The sequence below is a fragment of the Anomaloglossus baeobatrachus genome, chromosome 5 (assembly GCF_048569485.1).
Source record: "Anomaloglossus baeobatrachus isolate aAnoBae1 chromosome 5, aAnoBae1.hap1, whole genome shotgun sequence".
In the NCBI taxonomy this organism is placed as follows: Eukaryota; Metazoa; Chordata; class Amphibia; order Anura; family Aromobatidae; genus Anomaloglossus; species Anomaloglossus baeobatrachus.
The window spans coordinates 162,897,732-162,918,215 of NC_134357.1; the positions used below are offsets into that span (position 1 = coordinate 162,897,732).

The 20,484-nt window shown below is 41.8% G+C and overlaps 1 protein-coding gene across 7 annotated transcripts in view; it reads left to right on the forward strand.

Annotated features, from left to right (window-relative positions):
* The window catches only part of LDB3 (LIM domain binding 3), a 282,469-nt gene that overhangs the window by 167,428 nt on the left and 94,557 nt on the right, over positions 1-20,484 (forward strand). For 2 of the 7 annotated variants that reach the window (XM_075348991.1, XM_075348993.1), the window contains exons 1-3: positions 2,830-2,939; positions 3,302-3,514; positions 19,263-19,373. The exons of 4 other annotated variants lie outside the window; for them this stretch is intronic. In XM_075348991.1, the coding sequence (XP_075205106.1) occupies positions 2,833-2,939; positions 3,302-3,514; positions 19,263-19,373 (431 nt within the window). In that variant the 5' untranslated portion in view covers positions 2,830-2,832. Of the gene's footprint in view, positions 1-2,829; positions 2,940-3,301; positions 3,515-16,604; positions 16,779-19,262; positions 19,374-20,484 lie in introns of those variants that run through there. One more of the 7 variants, XM_075348992.1, reaches the window with a different exon arrangement.

Sequence of the window (20,484 nt, forward strand, 5' to 3'; positions counted from 1 at the left end):
ATTATCAAAATCCCCATACCAAATTACAATTGTATTATTAGTGCAAGGTCTCAATAATAAATGACAGAAATCAATAAATTACCCTTGGACCATAAACTGTATTATTAACTTTTCATCCACTATAACTCAATAATCATAAAGGGACTTTATCAGAACAAAAATGTAAAAAAAACAAAACCTGCCCATAAAATATTTAAAAACACTCAATAATCCAAATAGGACAGCGTGGCCATACTATTAGAAAAACTCAATATAATATCTATCATAATAAATATAACAATCAAACAGGTGGAAACAGCTAATTTACACAAAAAGGGGAAGATTAATAGTTTAAATAATATAATTGTCTATATACAGATCGAAGATAATAGTGATCTAAAGTCTGCTGACTATTAGATCACTATTAATTTATATTGTTAATACCCCATTATGTCACCATTAGTGATGAGTGAGCACTACCATGCTTAGGTGCTTAGTACTTGTAATAAGCAGTCGGAAGCTCAGACAGGCTCGATTCGGGTACCGGGTATAATGGAAGTCAAAAAGGAACTCGAACATTTCTCCTGAAGATCTTCCAGAAAAGTGCTAGAGTTCACTATTGACTTCCATTATACTCGGTACATGAGTCGAGCCCGTTTGAGCATCCAACTGCTCGTTACGAGTACCAAGCACCTGAGCATGGTGGTGCTTGCTCATCACTGGTCACCATACATCATCAATGTCCCATTGTGCTACCATAATAATAAAGCTCCCATATATTAATAGTACCTCCATATCTTAACAGCATTTCCTTTGAGCCCCTACAAATATTAGTTCCAATCCTTGTTTGTGTGTTTTGTTTTGTTTTTTCAAAAACAGTAAAAGTCACTTGACCCTATGTCAATGATGAGGGATGCAGTTCTGCTCCTTGTCTCTACACCCAGCATAACTCAGGTGGTGAGATGAAGTGATGTTATCCTAGTCTGATGAGTTCCCTGGGCTTCATTTATCTGGCAGGCCACAGACTTAAAGCAGTCTGAGACTTGCTCATGGCTCTCTGTTCTTCCATTTTTTTCAACAACATCCATGTCATAAGGATGTATTGTGCACTTAGTCTATTTTTTTTTCTATTTTTCGTAAACATTTAATACGCTGAATGATATGAAACGCAGCGACAATAAGATTACTGTTAATAATTTTTGGGACTAAAAATTATGAGCTCAAATACAATAAAGATTATAATGTAATAACGATAGATCAGTCTTTTCCAGCAACGTGACTACCACTCGTAATGTATGTTTCTCTTAATCAATTTTTGTTTCCTTCTCCCCACCCATTCCTCTAACATTTGTCCATTCCCTGCTATCTAATAAAAAAAATTCCCACACATTATGTATAGGTGAAAAACATTATATTTTCCTTCTTTCATAAAAAAATGAGGCAAAAGCAAATTTAAATAAACAAAAGGCCTAATGCTGCTAGAAGCCTTACCCTGCTACTGATACAATACCTAGACCTAATACCTAGACTACTTCATCTGGAACACCTTGCTTTATTCTACAACACGCTTTCACTTACTTGCTTTGAGAGTGATTCTTAACTTGTATTGCATGTTTTTTTGGAGGTTCTTGGTATATTATTGTGTTCACATTTTGTTTTACAACTTATGATTCATCTCTCCACTTTAGCTTCACCAGATGCATTGAAATCCATGACTCACCATAAGTCAAGGTTACAAGAGCCTTTTTATCTGTAGCAATTTAATTTTGCACCTTTTTTAGAATGCACCTCCAGTACTTTACTCAGAAACTTAATTTACATCACAGTTCTATTTATGTCATATACAGCTTTTAATTTCAAGTTAGGTTGCAGGCTACAGACTATTCATTTCAGAATAGAAATAAATACATGAATAGATAGATAAAGAGATAGCTACATGATAGATGTTACACATGTTTGTGATGAGGAGGCGAGTGGGAGTGGACCGACTGGACCACAGCTGGAATTCGGGCTTACCGAAATGTGGAAAGGGCTTGATTAAGTGCCAACTGAAGCAGACCCCAGGTATCACTCCTGGACTAGGACTGTGGAAGCTGAACCTCAGGACAGGAATGGGCTCAGGTATAGACAGGCTCAGGTATAGGCTGGCAGAGTATCTTGTGCTGACAGGTGCTGCTGGGGTAGCTCAGGTAAACAGGACCACTCAGCAGACAGAGAGAATCTCTAGTCTTGATGGGTACAGCTGGGATGACTAAGGCAGATAGGACCACTAGGCAAACAAGCGAGTACAGATGGCACAGCCAGAACAGGGTGACAGGTACGGATAGCTGGACAGCAGGCAACAGGACTTGACAACTATGTAGCTAAATGGAAATGAAGTTATTGAAAATGTTGCTCAGGCACTTCCCCTAGTGGGAGGATGCCTTATATACTGTATGGCAGTGACTCAACTTAATATTAGTGAGTATGAAGTAGAAAACTCTCTATAATACAGATAAGCTTTGAAGGGAAACATCTCATGAAGGTATTTTAAAAAAAGATCTAAGAACACTGCATTTTTCTTTGCTTGGGGTACACTTTAAGAAAGACTAAACTGTGTATTAATTTGTATGGAAGGGTCTTTCATACATTTACAGTCAACGACAGGATGAGATCCCATTCAACAACAAGATGAGATCAGCAAGGAGTGCTTAAGGAAAGTCAAAATATTGCCATGTGCACAGAGCCTATGTCACATGGCTTAAATCTAAAAACAAAGAATATTACATTTAAACCGTAAAATTATATATTACCGTGATGGACTGAGTGAGTCATGGTTAAAATGTTACTCACAAATGGCAGGTATGTCTGATAATGGAACACCTGCATTATTCTCCAACCACATTATTCCTTAAGCACGTTCACCATATCCTCTTCTTTCACAGCGGCAAGGAAAATACTCCCAAATCTCCTGAAGCAAGGTAACTTCTGCAGTTAATTGAGCTTCCAGCTTAACGATATGGACATCATATATTCCACTTTTCTTGTAAAAATTATTATTATTATGTCTTCTAAATCATCAGGGAGTAGAAAAGGTTTTTGTAAACCATATTATTTGCAGTTTAACTAGATTTCTATTAACCATTGGTCCAAATAGTGAGATCACTTCCTGATGCAGTTTGATGATTTAGGGTTTTAATTCTTACCATGTATGACAGACCATGGTACACATGGAGCCAGATTATAGAGCGACCTCTCTAAATAAGTCATACCAGTGTGATAACTTTTACTTATCCCTTTCGTTGGAATGTGCTGAATGCACATTGTAATTTCTATCACCCAGTCCTACAGGTACTTCAGTGCCACAAAGTGTCATCTATAAGGTTTGGCAGCCTTCTAAGTCTTCAACAATGAATGGCAATCCTATCCAAACAAATGCAGTACCCACCAGAGGTTACTCCGTGAGGTTTGGGGCCGACAAAAGTCCAAGACAACCCACTTATACCAGCCAGAGAGTGCTTAAGCCCTCACCCCCAGTTATATCCTCTTATAAAAGGTATAAGGTAACAGACATTAACCTCATAACAATTTAAATCTTGAAGTTTTTGGTCAGAAATATACTACATTCCTAACAATGCTTTGGTTTCATATTTTCATTTACCCTTTTATCTTTTTTGGGTTTTTGTTTTTTTTTGTGGACTATTACATATTTTATGTTTTTAAATGAAGATAAGAGGTGTGTGTTTTTTCTGACCTTTAGCACTTAACGTTGTGGTAAAGACAACCCCTGGCCCTTGATTGATTTCTGCAGAACTGCATTAGAACCAGTTAATCACAGCTTCATGGCCGGTTGCCAATTTAAGGAGAGAGTCATGAAAACTGGTGCAAAAAAAAGTACCTTTGAGAAATGAAAGAAGCAATCTAAGTGGTTGTTATATTTACTTTTCATTTTCCATTTCACCAGTTATTGAAGAAGTTTTTACTCCTCAAAAACCTTAATTCTATGCTTTGTGTAGCACGTTCCTACTTAAGTTTATAGAAAATTAGGTAGAGAATTGAGGACTCAGTTTGCACACAAATCCCCTGTTCTAAAAGCTCTAGTGGTCCATGCAGATAGACCCACCAGTGAACAACAAGTTATCCCCTACCTGAAGGTTATTTTGGGAATTACCTAAGTATCTTTATAAATTTATGGTTCAAATACAGCTCAGAATATTGCCTTGTGTTCCCTGTACACTTTCACTTTTTTCACTGGTCCTTAAATAAGGTTTGGCCATCTATGAAGCATTCATTTTAGCCAACGCAGTCTTTCAGTGGACCTGTCTAACAAAAACCTGCCCTATTATTCCATGTGCGCTTCCGATATGATAGCATGTTTCCTGCTAATAAGCTAAATGCCAACATGTTTTCTTGCTCTCCTGCTTATGAACGCTGCATTTGTGCACAGAATTTTTCTGAGTATCCCTTACACTTCTTGTTAAGCTACAAGTATAATTTTACACATTAGTATGAAGCAAACATAGCCAATGTCAGTTGGTTTAATCAACATTAGGTGCAAACTTTTTCTGATACAATAATATTTCAATACTATACACAAAACATTCACCATATAAAGTAATAATTAATATGTATAGGAGTAAAATGATTGGTTTAAGCACTGTTCATATCTGCATTCTTTTCAATTCTTCTTCTCCATCCAGTGTCAGATACATCACATGACAGACACTAGCAGCATCAACAACAGGGCTCATTGACTTTAGAGAGCTGTGTTGGGTTTCTGTAGTGTTGTCTGGCATGTAATTGAAAAACAGCATGCTATTCTATTTTGTCCTGCATTTTTGGATAGAATTTATGAAGGCTGAGAGCAGAGTATCCAATGTACAAGAGAATGACGTCTAAGGTTCTGTTCACATTGCAGTATTTGTAAGCCAAAACCAAGAGTTGGTCAAAACACAGAAGTATAAGTATTTCCAATGAACTTTTTCTCTTTTTGATCCTTTCATAGGTTTTACCTTACAAACACTGATGGAAAATACTGATCAAAACTATGTAGTAAATGTGGCCTTCTAGACAGAAATCTCCATATTCTCAGTAGAATCTGTGTGCCTCCTGTGTAGAATCAGTCTACACTTATCTACATCATTTCCCGTCAATGCTTTCTTCTCATGGTTTGAAATATTTACATTGTTTTTTCAGCAGCTGCGTAACATTTTCCATCCCACTACATGTCTCCATGTCAATCTTTACTTTTACATCGATTATGTTCTCCTCTCTATCTATAGAATGTAATCTTTATGTTATTTCCCTTTTCTGCGTAATGTTATCTTAGCTATTCCCCGGTGTGCATTGTGTCCATTCACTTCTCTTCCATCCTATCCATATATGCAGCTTATCTTTTATGTTCCCTCTATGCCACGTATGTTTACTGCTTTTCCCACCTACAGAATGAATGATTTATTTTTCTTTCTAATATTGTGGAGAAATATGTCTTCACCTTTTTATGTATAGTCATAGATACCACTTAGCTCCACTCACTATTCACGTCCTCAATCTATAGACCAGATGATGGTATATTATTCTCATGCTATAATAGGGTGGGCCACAAAAAGCAGAAAACAGTTTCTTTCTGAAAGAATCTATATCTTGTGATCACTTATCTGTACATAGAATTACTGATGGATCTCCATTTACACAGCTGCGTTCACATTTTCACCCAAAAATATTGGATCCATGTTGTACTGTGCATTTAGTATATTTATTCACATGTAGAGTATATATATTGCCTATACAAATAATCCAACACATCTAATTTGTCTATACTGGATGTTACCATATGGATCGTATTCTCAATGGTTGCAGAACAGTTATTCTTGCATTCGGTATGTGTATTTCAGGGATACTTGGAATGGCTTGGCAAGAAATTATAATTACAAGACAAGTGCTATGATAATATTGCTTACTGAAATTACCCGTTTTGTCATAATCCATTGTATGGCAATGCAGAATATATAAATGATTGGTTATAGCTCACTAATCAATTGCCCTCAAAATGACAATCATATTGATAAACCATGCATGATATGTTATTATCTTTGTTTCAGGTGATATAAAAAGTTTGTTTTTCTTATACAGAACTACAAATATATTACATAGACATAGATTTAAAAGACAGCATGGCATTTTCCTCCAGCTGTCACTAGAGGGTGCCACTGAGCTTACACCAGATCTATTAATCTCTTAAAAAGAATCTGTCACAAATTTACATATAGAAGAAGCAGGATGGCTGAAAAGGTGTTGTACACAATAAAAATAATACTTTTGTACTATTCTGATGTGCCAGTAAAGAGAAATATAGCATAGAAACCATATAGAAATCAAGATAGAAGTGAATTGGGGTATCAATGTACTTGGAAAAGCAGTCAATTACAATGACATCCCCCAAGTGCATTTCCAGCCTGATTTGTATATAATTTCTAGGCTAGATTTCTCATAATTGAAAAATCAGACCTCTACAAAAAGAAGGATCATTTTTATTGGCTACAAGCACCTATTGAGTTATATCTAACCTACATACATAAAAATATGCAGTTACCTCTTTAACCCACTGGCGGACACAGACAGCAGAGGGCCCCTGTGCAAGAACAAATATGGATCCTTTTCTGCCCAAAAGCTCATTAAAATCCACAATTCCACCTGCTTTCGAGGTGTTAATGGGCCCCCTTACCCATACCTCCCAACCGTCCCGGATACAGCGGGACAGTCCCTCTTCTGAGCCTTTGATCCCGAGTCCCGCCCGTGAGGCTGTTTGTCCCGTGCTCCGCCCACCCACTGTAGCCCCGCCTCGCTGTTTCTCCCTTCTATTCATTACAGAGCCGAGCGCGCACCTTGAAACGCCTGTGACTGCTGCTGAGGTATGAATCACCCCCTGCAGCAGAGCGACCCCCCCCCCCTGCAGCAGAGCGACCCCCCCCCCTGCAGCAGAGCGACCCCCCCTGCAGCAGAGCTGCCCCCCCCTGCACCAGAGCCGACCCCCCCTCCCCCAGAGCGGACATCCCCAGCTCCGGAGCCTGCGTTTCTCTGCAGCTGTTCTCTGATTCCCGTGTGCGGCTTCTCACTGCTGCAGACACACGGGAATCAGGAAGCTGAGGAGACCGTGCAATCAGCACTTCTCTCTCCTGCAGATAGCACTGGCCAGTAATAACCTATGCAGAGTGACATCTGCAGGCTTCTATTAGCTTACCGATCAGTGGTCTCCTGCCTGTAGAGCTGCTGGGTCCTAGCTTCCCAACAGCTTCAGCTCTGCTTTATCCTGGCTCCCCTACCAGTTAAAGGGAACCTGTCAGCAGAAATTTCACAATAAAAATAAAAGATTGCCCTCTGCAGCTCCTGGGCTGCTTCTAGAAAGGTTCCTATTGTTATTGTGCCCCCTTTGAGACCTACAAAAATACTTTATGAAGTCTTACCTTTTTGTATGCAAATGTGTTTTTATGGTCACGGGGGCGGGCTGTCTGGCGTCCGTTATTCCCCCTCCTGCCGCTTTACGCAGTCCCCCATTGCTCATTTACATACACAAGGACGCCTTCCTCATGTAACTGTCCTCCCGAAGTTTTGCGCATGTGAACGCTTTTTCAGGTGATTGCGCAGGCGCGAGATTATGGGCGGCGCTGTGATTGTCATCAGCAGCGTTAACCAAGTACCCGCCCATAATCTCGTGCCCGCACTTTTCCCTCTGACTCCACCGTTATGCGCAAGTGCTGGCCATATGAACCATGTTACCTATTACTGCTTGCACGAGATTATGGGCGGGTACTTGGATGACTTTGCTGATGACAATCACAGCGCCGCCCATAATCTCGCGCCCACGGTAATAGGTAACATGGTTCATATGGACAGTGCTTGCGCATAACAGTGGAGGCAGAGTGAGAAGCGTGGGCACGAGATTATGGGTGGGTACTTGGATGACGCTGCTGATGACAATCACAGCGCCGCCCATAATCTCGCGCCTGCGCAATCACCTCAAAAGCGTTCACACTTTGCACAGTGCTCAGTCCCGCGAGAGTGGCACTGGGCATGCACAAAACTTCAGGAGGACAGTTACATGAGGAAGGCGTCCTCATGTATGGAAATGAGCAATGGGGGACGGCGTACAGCGGCAAGAGGGGGAATAATGGACGCCAGGCAGCCCGCCCCCGTGACCATAAAAACAGATTTGCATACAAAAAGGTAAGACTTCATAAAGTATTTTTTTAGGTCTCAAAGGGGGCACAATAGCAACAGGAACCTTTCCAGAATGCAGCCCAGGAGCTGCAGAGGGGAATCTTTTATTTTTTTTGCTAAATTTCTGGTGACAGGTTCCCTTTAAAGGGAACCTATCAGGTGCAATCTGCACTGAGAGCCAGGAGCAGTTCTGGGTGTATATTGCTAATCCCTCCCTAACTGTCCCTGTATACACTAGCATAGATAAAGGCATCTATAGAAAAAGTATTTTTAAAGAGCTCATATCTTATGCTAATTAGCGCGGGGACTAGTCCCAAGGGCGTTACTTCACTTGGCTAGTCGGCTCACATAGCGTGTTAGTACTCACACAGGGGCGTAATAACATGCTAACATGCTATGCGAGCCGACTAGCCAAGTGAAGTAACGCCCTTGTGACTAGTCCCCACGCTCATTAGCATAAGATATAAGATCTTTAAAAATATTTGTTCTTGATCTCTTTATCTATGCTAGTGTATACAGGGACGGTTAGGCAGGGATTAGCAATATGTACCCAGAACTGCTCCTGGCTCTGAGTGCATATTGCACCTGACAGGTTCACTTTAAAGGGAACCTGTCACCAGATTTGGGGCCTATAAGCTGCGGCCACCATCAGTGGGATCTTATATACACATTCTAACATGCTGCATACCTCCCAACCGTCCCGGATACAGCGGGACTTTCTCGCTTTACGTTGTTTGTCCCGTTGCCACTAGCAGGACGGCCGGCTCCCGGGCTCCGCCCACCCACTCTCTCTCCGCCTCCCTGATTTTCCCTCCTACCATCCTAGTAGACGTGGCATAGAGAGGAGCGCTGCCTGTGCTGCTGCTGGTACAGTAAACGAATCACCCCAGCGCTGATTTCCCTCCCTCCCCCCTCACCCCCGGCTGGAGCCTGTCTGTGCGGTCGGCCGGCCGCCTGTCTGTGCGGTCGGCCCGCCACCTGTCTGTGCGGGCGCCCCCCTGCCGCCTGTCTGTGCGGGCGCCCCCCGCCGCCTGTGTGTGCGGGCGCCCCCCGCCGTCTGTCTGTGGGCGCCCCCCGCCGCCTGTCTGTGCGGGCGCCGCCCGCCGCCTGTCTGTGCGGGCGGCCGGCTGCCTGTCTGTGAAGGCGACCGGCTGCCTCTCTGTTCAGGCCGCCTCTTTGTGCGGTCGGCCCGCGCCTCTCTGTGCGGCAACCCGCCACCTGTCTGTGCGGGCGCCCCCCCGCTGCCTGTCTGTGCGGGCGGCCCGCCGCCTCATTGTGCGGGCAGCCAGCCGCCTCTCTGTGCGGGCGGCTGGCCGCCTCTCTGTGCGGGCGGCCCGCCGCCTGTCTGTGAAGGCGGGCGGCCGGCCGCCTGTCTGTGAAGGCGACCGGCCGCCTCACTGTGCGGGCGACCGGCCGCCTCACTGTTGCTGCCTGCGTCTCCGTGCTGGAGGCCCGCCGGCTGCCTGCATGTCCGTGCTGGAGGCCCGCCGGCTGCCTGCGTGTCCGTGCTGGAGGCCCGCCGGCTGCCTGCGTGTCCGTGCTGGAGGCCCGCCGGCTGCCTGCGTGTCCGTGCTGGACGCCCGCCGGCTGCCTGCGTGTCCGTGCTGGAGGCCCGCCGGCTGCCTGCGTGTCCTTTCTGGAGGCCCGCCGGCTGCCTGCGTGTCCGTGCTGAATGGGTGTGGATGGGGAGTGGATATGGGCGTGACTGTGAAATGGGTGTGGTTAGGGGGCGTGGCCTAAAAATGTGCCGCGGCGCGCTACGCGCGCCGCAAACTTTGTCCCTCTTTTCCTTCTTTAAAAGTTGGGAGGTATGCCTTACCCCTTGGGCCCCTGTGCGTTCACATAGGATGTACCAATGATATGCCCGCCCCTGATTTAACCCCTTCCCCATGAGGGATGTATTAGTAAGTCCTACGTCAGGTTCCTATGTATCGTGTGGGCTCAGGAGCTGAGCCCCTACCATACTGGGCTGATGCCGATGTAATAGGTCACAGTATACCCACAGTCCAGACTATACTTTGGGTTAAAGTGGCCTAGGATACATTATGCTCTGGGTTATAAATTGGCCTAGGCCAACATATACCCCTCAGGCCTTATTATACCCCTATCAGTAGCATTGAGTGAAAGACACAAGAATTACTTAATTTTTCAACATTTTACTCGGAGTTCAGCTTTGTCTGGTAAATGAAGTGAGGAAGTTAACTGACAAATCTTAAAACTCCAAACACAGCGCCATCTACTGTCAGTTGAATGTAAGCACAGTACTATTTTACACCCCCAGGTATAGAGTTTATTCCCCGGTGTGGTCTGGACCAGACTATACCCGAGTTCCATGTTAGATTGGTGTATTCTGGTCTGAAGGGGTATAGTTTGTCCTAGGTAATTTTATACCTCAAGGTTATATTATGATCTACTACAGTTAATCCCCAGGGTATACTCTGGGCTCAATCTGGGAAGGGATTAATTTGGTCTACTACACCGGCTCTGTTAACCATGCATGTTAATTATTCATAGTATAGACTCAAATCCATGGACTTGACGTGGTTCTCTTGACCAGAACACAAAAGCCTCATGTGCCTATGAAGCTACCAAGTTCTTGTCAGGAGACCCCCGACCGGTCCGTGTACCATGGTCTGTACTCAGACTGCAAAACATGGGTGTGTGACTCAAGCCTAACCGCAGGAACTGGAGCATGTTTCAGTCACTCCTGCTTAACCATTTAGTTGCCACTAGCAATCACTGACAAGAGCACTTAAATGATGCAATTGTATCTGGCTCCCCACAATGCAAAAATTGGGTGCCAATGGGAAGTCATGGCAACGGGGGGGCTATTTCCTCTAAACACATCAATACAGTAATATTGCAATATATAGAACGAGCAATTATGTAAATACAGGATCCAGTGCCTTGTTGGCTTTTCCCCTAATAAAAATAATGAAATTAAAAAATAAATATGCATATTTGGTATAAGCGGTTTCCATACGTCTGACCTCTCAAAAGTTAAAAGTAGTAAACCCATATAGTAAACATCGTAAAGAAAAAAAAAAACAAATTTTTTGCATTTTTTTCAGTCAGCACACCTCCCTAAAATGCAATAAAAAGAAATCAAAACATCTCATATACAACAAATTGGTTTGGTATCGCTGCACTTGTACTGACCGGGATGATTCCAATGTCAGATTATTCGGATAGATATTACATGGTAAAAGGAAATGTGTCAATCAAAACCACAACCCATCGCACCAAAAAAGCCTTCATAAAGCTGTGTTTCTGGAAATATAGCAAGTTATGCCTTTGGGAAGAAGGAGAGGAAAACACAAAAGCACAAAGTGCAAAATTGCCAGATCCTTTAGGGGTTAAGGCCTATTTTGGTATTCTTGGAAAAGCACTTTTTTCATACTACCTGCCTCTCCCTTCTTTGTTGTGGGGCAGCAGAGGAAATTTTTGCTTAGGCGAAAAGGATGTCACTTTTTACAATAAGGCTATGTTCACACATGGCATCTTTTACTGCATTTTTGGTGCATTTTTGAGGTCACAAAGATGCACCTAAATGCATGCATTTCCATCTCCCAGCAAAGTCTATGAGATTTCTTTTTTGCTGTCCACACTGGGCATCTTTGTTTGGCTGCATCTTGGCCGCGTTATTGAAAATTATTTTGCGTTTTTACAGCATTTTTGATCACTTCCAGTCAATAGATGTGACTTTAAAAATGCTTTGGGCAAAATGTGGTAGAAACGGGTCAAAAAATGCATGTGTTTTTTATTCGTTTTTCCCGAGGGTGTGTTTTTTGATGCCAAAGGCTTTGTTCACACAGTGCATCTTAAGATGCAGAGTTTTTGGCCCCAAAACATGCACAGAAAACACACCCACGGCAAAAATGCATAAAAAAAAGCATACGTTTTTTATTCGTTTTTGAACTGCTTTTACCGCGTTTTTACTGCATTTTGTCCAATACGCTTTTTAAGTCAAATCTATTGACTGGAAAGGCTCAAAAAACGCAAAAACAACTGACATGCTGCAGCTTCAAAAACGCAGCCAAAAAAAGATGCACAGTGTGGACAGCAAAATAGAAATCTCATAGACTTTGCTGGGGGAAGGAAATGCAAGCATTTAGGTGCGTCTTTGTGACCTCCAAAAAGCGCCAAAGATGCAGTGTGTGAACATAGCCTAAGGAGTTAATGATATGGCCTATTTTGGGATTGTTGGAAAAGCTTTTTTCCCTGTTGCCTGCCTCTCCCCTGTTTGTCGGGGGGCAGCAGAGGAAATTTTAGCTTAGGAGAAAAGGATGTCACTTTTTCAAATAAAGCCGCCACTGGTACAGCTGTGGCGCAGTGTAAATTCTTTTGAGGCAGTAAATAAAGACACTGTCTGAGGTAATTTCCTCATCAATTCCTTCAATATCAACAGCATATACTAACACTCTCTTCAGTGTATATAAGGCACTGAGGTAACATCCTGTTTGTGGCGCCAAATATTGTGGTAACCTCGTGTGGTGCACAGTAGAGTCTGATGGTGGTGGTAGTTGGTGCAGTTAATCTTTAATCATAAAACTACATTCCTTATTTTGTGCTGAGCTGTGCGTCACCTCTGAGGCAACTTATCGTTCTAGCAATGAGTTAGAAATCCTCTCAAAATGGAGGATGACAACTCCCCCTTTTTCCTCTCATCTGACTCTACTTCACTGCATAGCTGGAGTTAGCTCCTCCCACTCACATGTGACTCATACTGCTGCAGTCATTGGCTGACGGCACAGGGGAAGCTCTGAGTGCTGCCTGTCAGCAGGTCTTCACTATATGCTATAATATTCAATATACATAGAAAATCACAGCATTAGTGTGAAGCACTCTACACTTCTGCTATCCCATGGAGATGGCCACGTTGTGGGATACCACACACACAATTCCTTCCTATGTCCCACAGTAGGGTGTCTGTTTTATAGAAGCTGAAATGAATGGAAGTCACTTGGCAGAGAAATATCATAGACTGTTTTCAGTCTTTAGGAAGTGATGGAGGAAGTGATGGAGTACAGCCCCTCTTCCACTGACTATGGGACATGTATGGCGAGCCTTATCTTCCTATATAGCTAGAGAGTTGTTGTGTTTTTTGTTTGTTTTACCTTTTCTTGACTTCCAGCAATACAATATAACTGTCATTAATTCCCACCACCCTCCCCCTTTAATGATAAGAAGATGTTTCCTCTTCCTGTGTCTGTTGATACAATAAATCTTGCAAGCATGGCCAGATTGAAATATCTCATACACATGTGATGAACAATCTTAGGGCGGCTTTGCACGTTGCGATATTGCACGTGCGATGTCGATGGGGTCAAATCGAAAGTGACGCACATCCGGCATCGCAGTCGATATCGCAACGTGTAAAACCTTTTTGATACGATGTACGAGCGCAAAAGCGTCGTTATCGTATCATCACTGCAGCCTCCGACATTTCCATAATGCCGGTGCAGCGACAGGTACGATTTTGTTCCTCACTCCTGCGGCAGCACACATCGCTGTGTGTGAAGCCGCAGGAGCAAGGAACTTCACCTTACCTGCCGCCGGCTGCAATGAGAAGGACGGAGGTGGGCAGGATGTTTACATCCTGCTCATCTCCGCTCCTCCGCTTCAATTGGCCGCCTGCCGTGTGACGTCACTGTGACACCGCACGACCCGCCCCCTAAGGAAGGAGGCGGGTCGCCGGCCAGAGGGACGTCGCATGGCAGGTATGTGCGTGTAAAGCTGCCGTAGCGATAATAATCGCTACGGCAGCTTTCACTAGATATCGCACGTGCGACGGGGGCTGGACTATCGCTGCAGCATCGGTAACACATTGTTACCGATGTCGCAACGTGCAAAGCCCGCCTTAGAATGAATGATAGATCCTTGTATGAATATTCATTTGCACAACCTCTCTATGCACATTTCAAATCAGATTGTACAATGTATCTTTGAGATGAAGCCACACATTTTCCAAACAGTTTAATAAGCGTCAACACCGAGCAATCATCACTATGTGATTGACAATAGTCATACGAAAATATCCAACATGTCAGATCATTTTTTTGGTTGACTATTAACTTTCATCAAGTCGATCAGTGCTTTAATGTTTGCCATCTAAAAACCCAATAACGAACAATCAAATTTTAAAACATTATACATTTTATAAAATTATCAGCTTACCAAAGTGTAGCCCTGGGGAGAATTAAAAGTGGAGCCGCAAGTGCTCAGCTATTGTACAAACACGGAGGTGCACTTCTAGGGTCTTAAAAGATCAGGGGTCAAGCCTCAAGTCATGTTAAAAATCTCATCAACACATCATGTAGGTTTCTGAGCATACACAGAACAGCAGTGTGGATTTTAAAACCTTAAAGGGATTGTGCACTACTTTAACATCGATGGCCTATCCTTAGGATAAGTCATTACTGTCTGATTGGCTAGGGTCAGACAGTCGGCACTCCCACTGATCAGCTGTTTTTGGTGCCAGCGGTGGAAATACCAAATAACATGGACTGCTCTCTTGGCCAAAATTAAAATTGCACAGTTTTTGCACTTTTGGTTTTTTTTCCATTTTGTCCCCAAGAGCCATATCTTTCTGTCGACAAAGCCAAAGAGGAGTTGTAGTTTTGATTGACGCCTTTCACTTTCCCATACAATATGCTGAAAACAGTAGAAACAAACTCCAAGTAGTGAAAAGGTCATAAAAAACGCAATTCAGCCATTGTTTTTAGGGTTTTGCTTTTGCATTATTCAGGGTATGGTAAAAAATAACCTGTTGTTTTCAGGTCTGCACGATTAATTAGATACCATATGATATACAGGTTTTTATATGTTTTACTTGTTTTAAAAAATGTAGAGCTTTCACAGACCCTTAGCTTTTTCATTATTTAATCAATGTTGCTATATGAGGGCTTGTTTTTTGCCAGACGAAATGTAGTTTTTAATGGTACCATTTTTGGGTACCTAATTCCTTTTATTACATTTTACAGTTGGTGACAAAGGACCCAAAAATATATTTTCCTGCATTTCCATTGTTTTGATTTATAACACAATGCTTGCTACATGGGTAAATTAATTTTCTATGTTGATAAATTAGACTTTAATAAATAAAAAATACAATTTGTTTATTTAATTAAAATATATTTATTTTTGGACAAGGAAAGGGGTCATTAAAGTCTTTATGCTTCTTTTATTTTTTTATTTATGTATTTTGCAATGTTTTAATTTAATCTCGTTTTTTATCCCTCTCAGGGATTTGAAACTGCAGTTTAATGGAATTAAAAACCTGGCAGTGATAGGGGCCTTCAGAAGGCTCTTGGCTGTCATGATAACACAACGGTACCCTGCAATTGCATTGTTGAGATGTTTAACCTATCCTAAATATTTCTATTTTTTATAATAATACAGAGCTCAGTAGGGGGAATATATCATGTCCGGCATTTTATCCACAAGTTGTAATAGAGAGTTTGTAGCAGTAAGATTATCCCAATTCTAAATATGAATTTTAAGTGACTGTATAACACCCCTTCCTGCTAAACCTGCCCTGTTTTTAGAAATGGACTGGTGCAAACTGTGAGTTGCACAAAAATAAATAACTTTAAAGGTTAAAAAAAAACTGTCAACAAGCTTTAATCAATATCACAGAAAATATATGCTCCATATACATAGATTTAAAGGGAACCTTTCATGTCAAAAAATATTATTAGCTTTCAGATTTGGGGTTAATCTTTAGATTAATTGCTTTCCAAAGCTGTGTCCTCCTGCACTGAAAGCCTGGTTACCGGAAGGAATGTAACTTTATTCCTCCCTGCAGCCTCCGGCTTTCAGTCATAGAAGTGTGGCTTCAGTCACTGGTCAGTGCATAGGGAGCGGCAGCTGTAACCATTCCCCAGCACTGACTGACTGCATCAGTACTGATACATGGCTGTCTGTCATGCCAGCATTGGTTATAGCCACCGCTCACTATATACTCAGTGATGGAAGACGGATCGGCTGTGCTTATTGACTGAAAGCCGGAGGCTGCCAGGAGTTAATTTCCTCCCAGTTTCCTCCCAGCTTTCAAAGCTGTGGCAGCACAGCTTTAGAATGCTATTAAGCTGCAGATTAACCCCATATGTATTTGACGTGACAGTGTCCCTTTAAAATATAGTATTCTACTCACCTGCAGCAACCAAAAGAGGCAGCCACATCTGTCATGACATCTTTCATATAAAAACTCCATTAATAACCTATTTTTTCTTAATAGGTTTCTTTTAAGTTTTACATCTGTCTATGCAGGGGGTTTGGAGTTCTGTATCAGAAAAACTAATTTTTGGTATAGAAAAAAAGAGTATAGTATTGATATACCAATGTCTGAGATTATAGTAAAGCTAAAGTAATAAAAGGAAATACAGATTTTGTAACAATGTTTTCTTAATGAATTTTACTTTGACCAGTAGCCCAGTTCAGCATGCACCAGCCCCCGCCAGCCTAGACTATGCAAATGTGCCAGCTGCTTCCGCATATCAACCCGCTTCTGCAGAGCAATATACCCAGTACCCAGGCTCGCCGCTGCCAGCTGCTGCTCTTTCTTATGTCCCGCCTGCCGCTTTTTCACCTTCCAGTGACAGGTAAAAGATTTTACATTTCCAATGTTTTTTTTTTATTTACCAATATCATGAGCTGTTTTCTGGTTTGCAAACCAGACTATAATTTATTCTTAAAAAAAAGTTCTTAATATGATGAGCGGGGCCGATATAGGGCTTTCAGTTACTGAAATAGGTTGACGTGAAAGTTAAAGGTCAAACAATTATTTACTGAACATTAATTTGCCTCACATGCGTTGATGTTTCACTAAAAAGGGAAACCTCATGCCCTAAAAAGGGCATGGTTTATAAAACAGGGGGTCAAATACTTTTTTATAAGACACTGAAAAATAAGGACAGATCATTTCACAGATGATTTGTCAACTATGTTGGGAAACCTCTTTCTGAAATATCACCTGTATTTCGAGCTAGATATATCCATATTTACGCCCTAACACAAAGAGTAGGCTGAGAAAGTTATACGTCTTATTAGAAATCCTTTATAAAAAGATGTCCACTCCGTGACTTCATTATTCCTCGGCATCTCAACAAATTAAGAAAAACTACAATTTGGGACAATTAAATTGGGAGTGGCCCCATCTCATGACACATGGCCAGTCTAGCATATAACTTGCTGCACTGGTTCTCTGTGATGAAATGGGTGATATTTCAATATACATTATGTGAAACCACTATAAAAAGGTGTTTAAGAGTTTATATGTTTATAGCTATACTAAGACTTATGATCATATCAGAAACTTTAAAGAAGCATTCCTAAACATATGAAATGATGGCCATAGCTCTAATATATGTCATCACTTAATGATCAGGAGAAGTCAATCTCTAATCATAAAGTGATGATATATCCTCACCTTATTCCCCATTAGATGAAATTAGGTTAACCCTGCAGATATCCCTTATTTCTTAAAAGGAACCTGAGACTATGAACATGCAGTCCAATCTGCTGGCACCATGTTATAGAGCAGGGAGAGATGCGTAGATTATTGTATAGTTTTGTGAGAAAAGGTTCAGTATAACCTGGGTTTTAATCATCTATACTCCTGCTCTTTCTAGGGTTTTGAGTCCAGTGGGCTGTCTTATCAGTGACTGAAAGCTTTCTTTGTATACATGTGCATACAGAGATATCTGTTAGGCATTGACCTGACTGCCAACTGGACCTAAAGACCAGAAAAAGCAGAGATTTAAATGATTAAAACACAGGTCATACTGATTTTTTTTCTCACAAAACTATATATATAGCTCTACTCAGCCCCTCCTGCTCCATAACATCAAGTCTTCCGATTTCACAGCATTGTCAAGGTGACATGCTCCCTTTTATACCATCAAGAGATCTGAGCTGCAATAAATAGTGACTCCTCCAGGAGGACCTGACATGGCCATGCATTTCATGGACAGTCCAGATATTTTACTAGTCCCTGTGTAAAGTTTGATTTCTCATGTGGTGGCACTGCACAGGAATTAAACACTGAAAGAGTCCTCTACAAAATACAGATGACCACTTGGGGATCCCTAGACACCCTGTGATTGGTTACTTTTTCAAGAGTTCTTCTAACAAAAAGAGACTGTCTAAAGCGGGAAACCCATATAAATATTATAGGGTTGTTCAACCTTGTGGTTCAAGTCTGCAGTCCCTCTGTGTGGTTGCACACTTGTCAAGCTTCATAGTGTGCAGTGTGCATGCCATCACGATTTTCTGGTGCTGCCGCCAGGAGCGGGCAGATATTCCAGAAATTTTGGTGGCCACTCGATGGTAACTAAGGTAGGTGCTCAGTGGTAGTAATGAGTATCAAGTTATAAGAATACCATGGTACATCAATAAAGTAGAATGTGATTTTTATTGATGACATCTCAAAAGCTATTTGCTTACTGGAGCAGGCAGACATGTAACCACAAGTATGCAGTTTGCACACATTCCAACTAGACTTATCCATCCTTTCTTAATTCACTTGTATTGAGCGTTGCCGGGCACACCTAGTCAGCACATGACCGCATATATGAAAATCACATACTTATGGTCACATGTGCCCTTTCCCTATGCTGGCACCGGAGAATCCTCACAACATGTGCACTGTGTGTTGTGAGGATTCCCAATTATACAATCGCATAGAGCGTCTGCAGACTTGTTTCCAAGGCTTTAATCCGACCCCTTTAATCTGTTAAACAAAGTGAGAAAATTCTAAATGAAACTACATGTCCTTTATTTCTGCATACACATGCAGTCAGGTAGTGGGGTGCCTTTTCATGAAACTTACTATAACAGCTGTGTTGTGTGTTTGAGTATAACATGCGTTACTACTCACACGTGTCTGATGATGGCGTTCTGCTTACTGATTGTGTTTTGTAAGAAACACTGTTGTCTAGTTTGCTTTGCTGCATTTTTGATGCCAGAATCTTTTTGGAGAATAAATAGAACATCATCCAATGCCCTGGACATTTTTGTCACCATGCCTTGATTGTTTTAGCTTCATGTGTTGCTTTGTGTCTCATGCTTTGCCGTATCATTTTCAGAGCATCTTCAGCTGCTACCTCCTCTCCTTCACACATCAATCGCAGCCAGGGAGCTAAGAACCTGTCCGCTGCGGCCTCCACTATATCCTGTGCCATATCAGCACAGTCTAGGTATACAATTGCTTCTAATTTATCTGTATTTTTTCTAAACCATTCACACCTTTTAGTTTCAAGCAATAATTTTACAATGTTATGAAGCAATGTCATAATGATTTATTTTGCTGTACTTCACATATTTCATATATCTGCAGATTATTTCAATCTTTTACCATCTGGTTTCTAAAAATATAGTTAAAGTGTAAAAAAAAAATCTAAAAATTCTCACTTCTACTGAGGTTTTCTATTTCTGAACGGAGCTGGCACGTAGATTCTGGTGAGATACATCCCCACCTGTGCATGCCCGCACCTTTCACCAACACTTCACCTCAGATTTGTGCCAAACGCATTGAAACAGAAGTCTGGAGTCATGGTAAAATACATGACCATGGCTGCCATGTTATTACCCTGAGTGGCACTCTGCTTTTTTATATGTAAGCTTATATACCACACTTCATGACTGCCACTGGAATTGCAATCATGTGAGGAGAGGGTATCAGGGCTGAGTGCACCGTCCCCTGTTTCTCCGAAAATAGCACAGGGTCTTATGTAATTTTTTCCTGGGAAAGATGGGCTTATTTTCAGAGGATGTCTTATTCTCTTTCCATGAACAACAATCCACATTTATTCTTGAACAAAACTCTACATTTATTCAAATATAATCATATCATACTTTGGAACATCAACATAAATCTCCACACATGGATATTATACAGTGCCATAAGTATGGATACACCCTGGGTGGGCCATAACTATGGATGCACCCTGGGTGGGCCATAAGTATGGATACATCTTATAAAATGCTTGGGAGGGGTAAAACATTTGAGGCTGGGTGACGCTCATGGCGGCCATCTGCAAAGCCGCCATTTTGAATTCAACTTTACTCTTTTTTTATTCATACTTATGGCCCACCCAGGGTGTATCCAAACTTATGGCCCACTCTGTATATAATATATATATATATATATATACACATACACACACACACTGTACATATACATGTATACACACACACTGCACATACCAGCCTGTCTCCTCTTCAGCTCTAGACTCCTGCAGTTAAGAGACCTTTGGCGACATCATGGTCACATAAAGGCTCTTAAGCAGTGTTAATCTCGGCATAGAA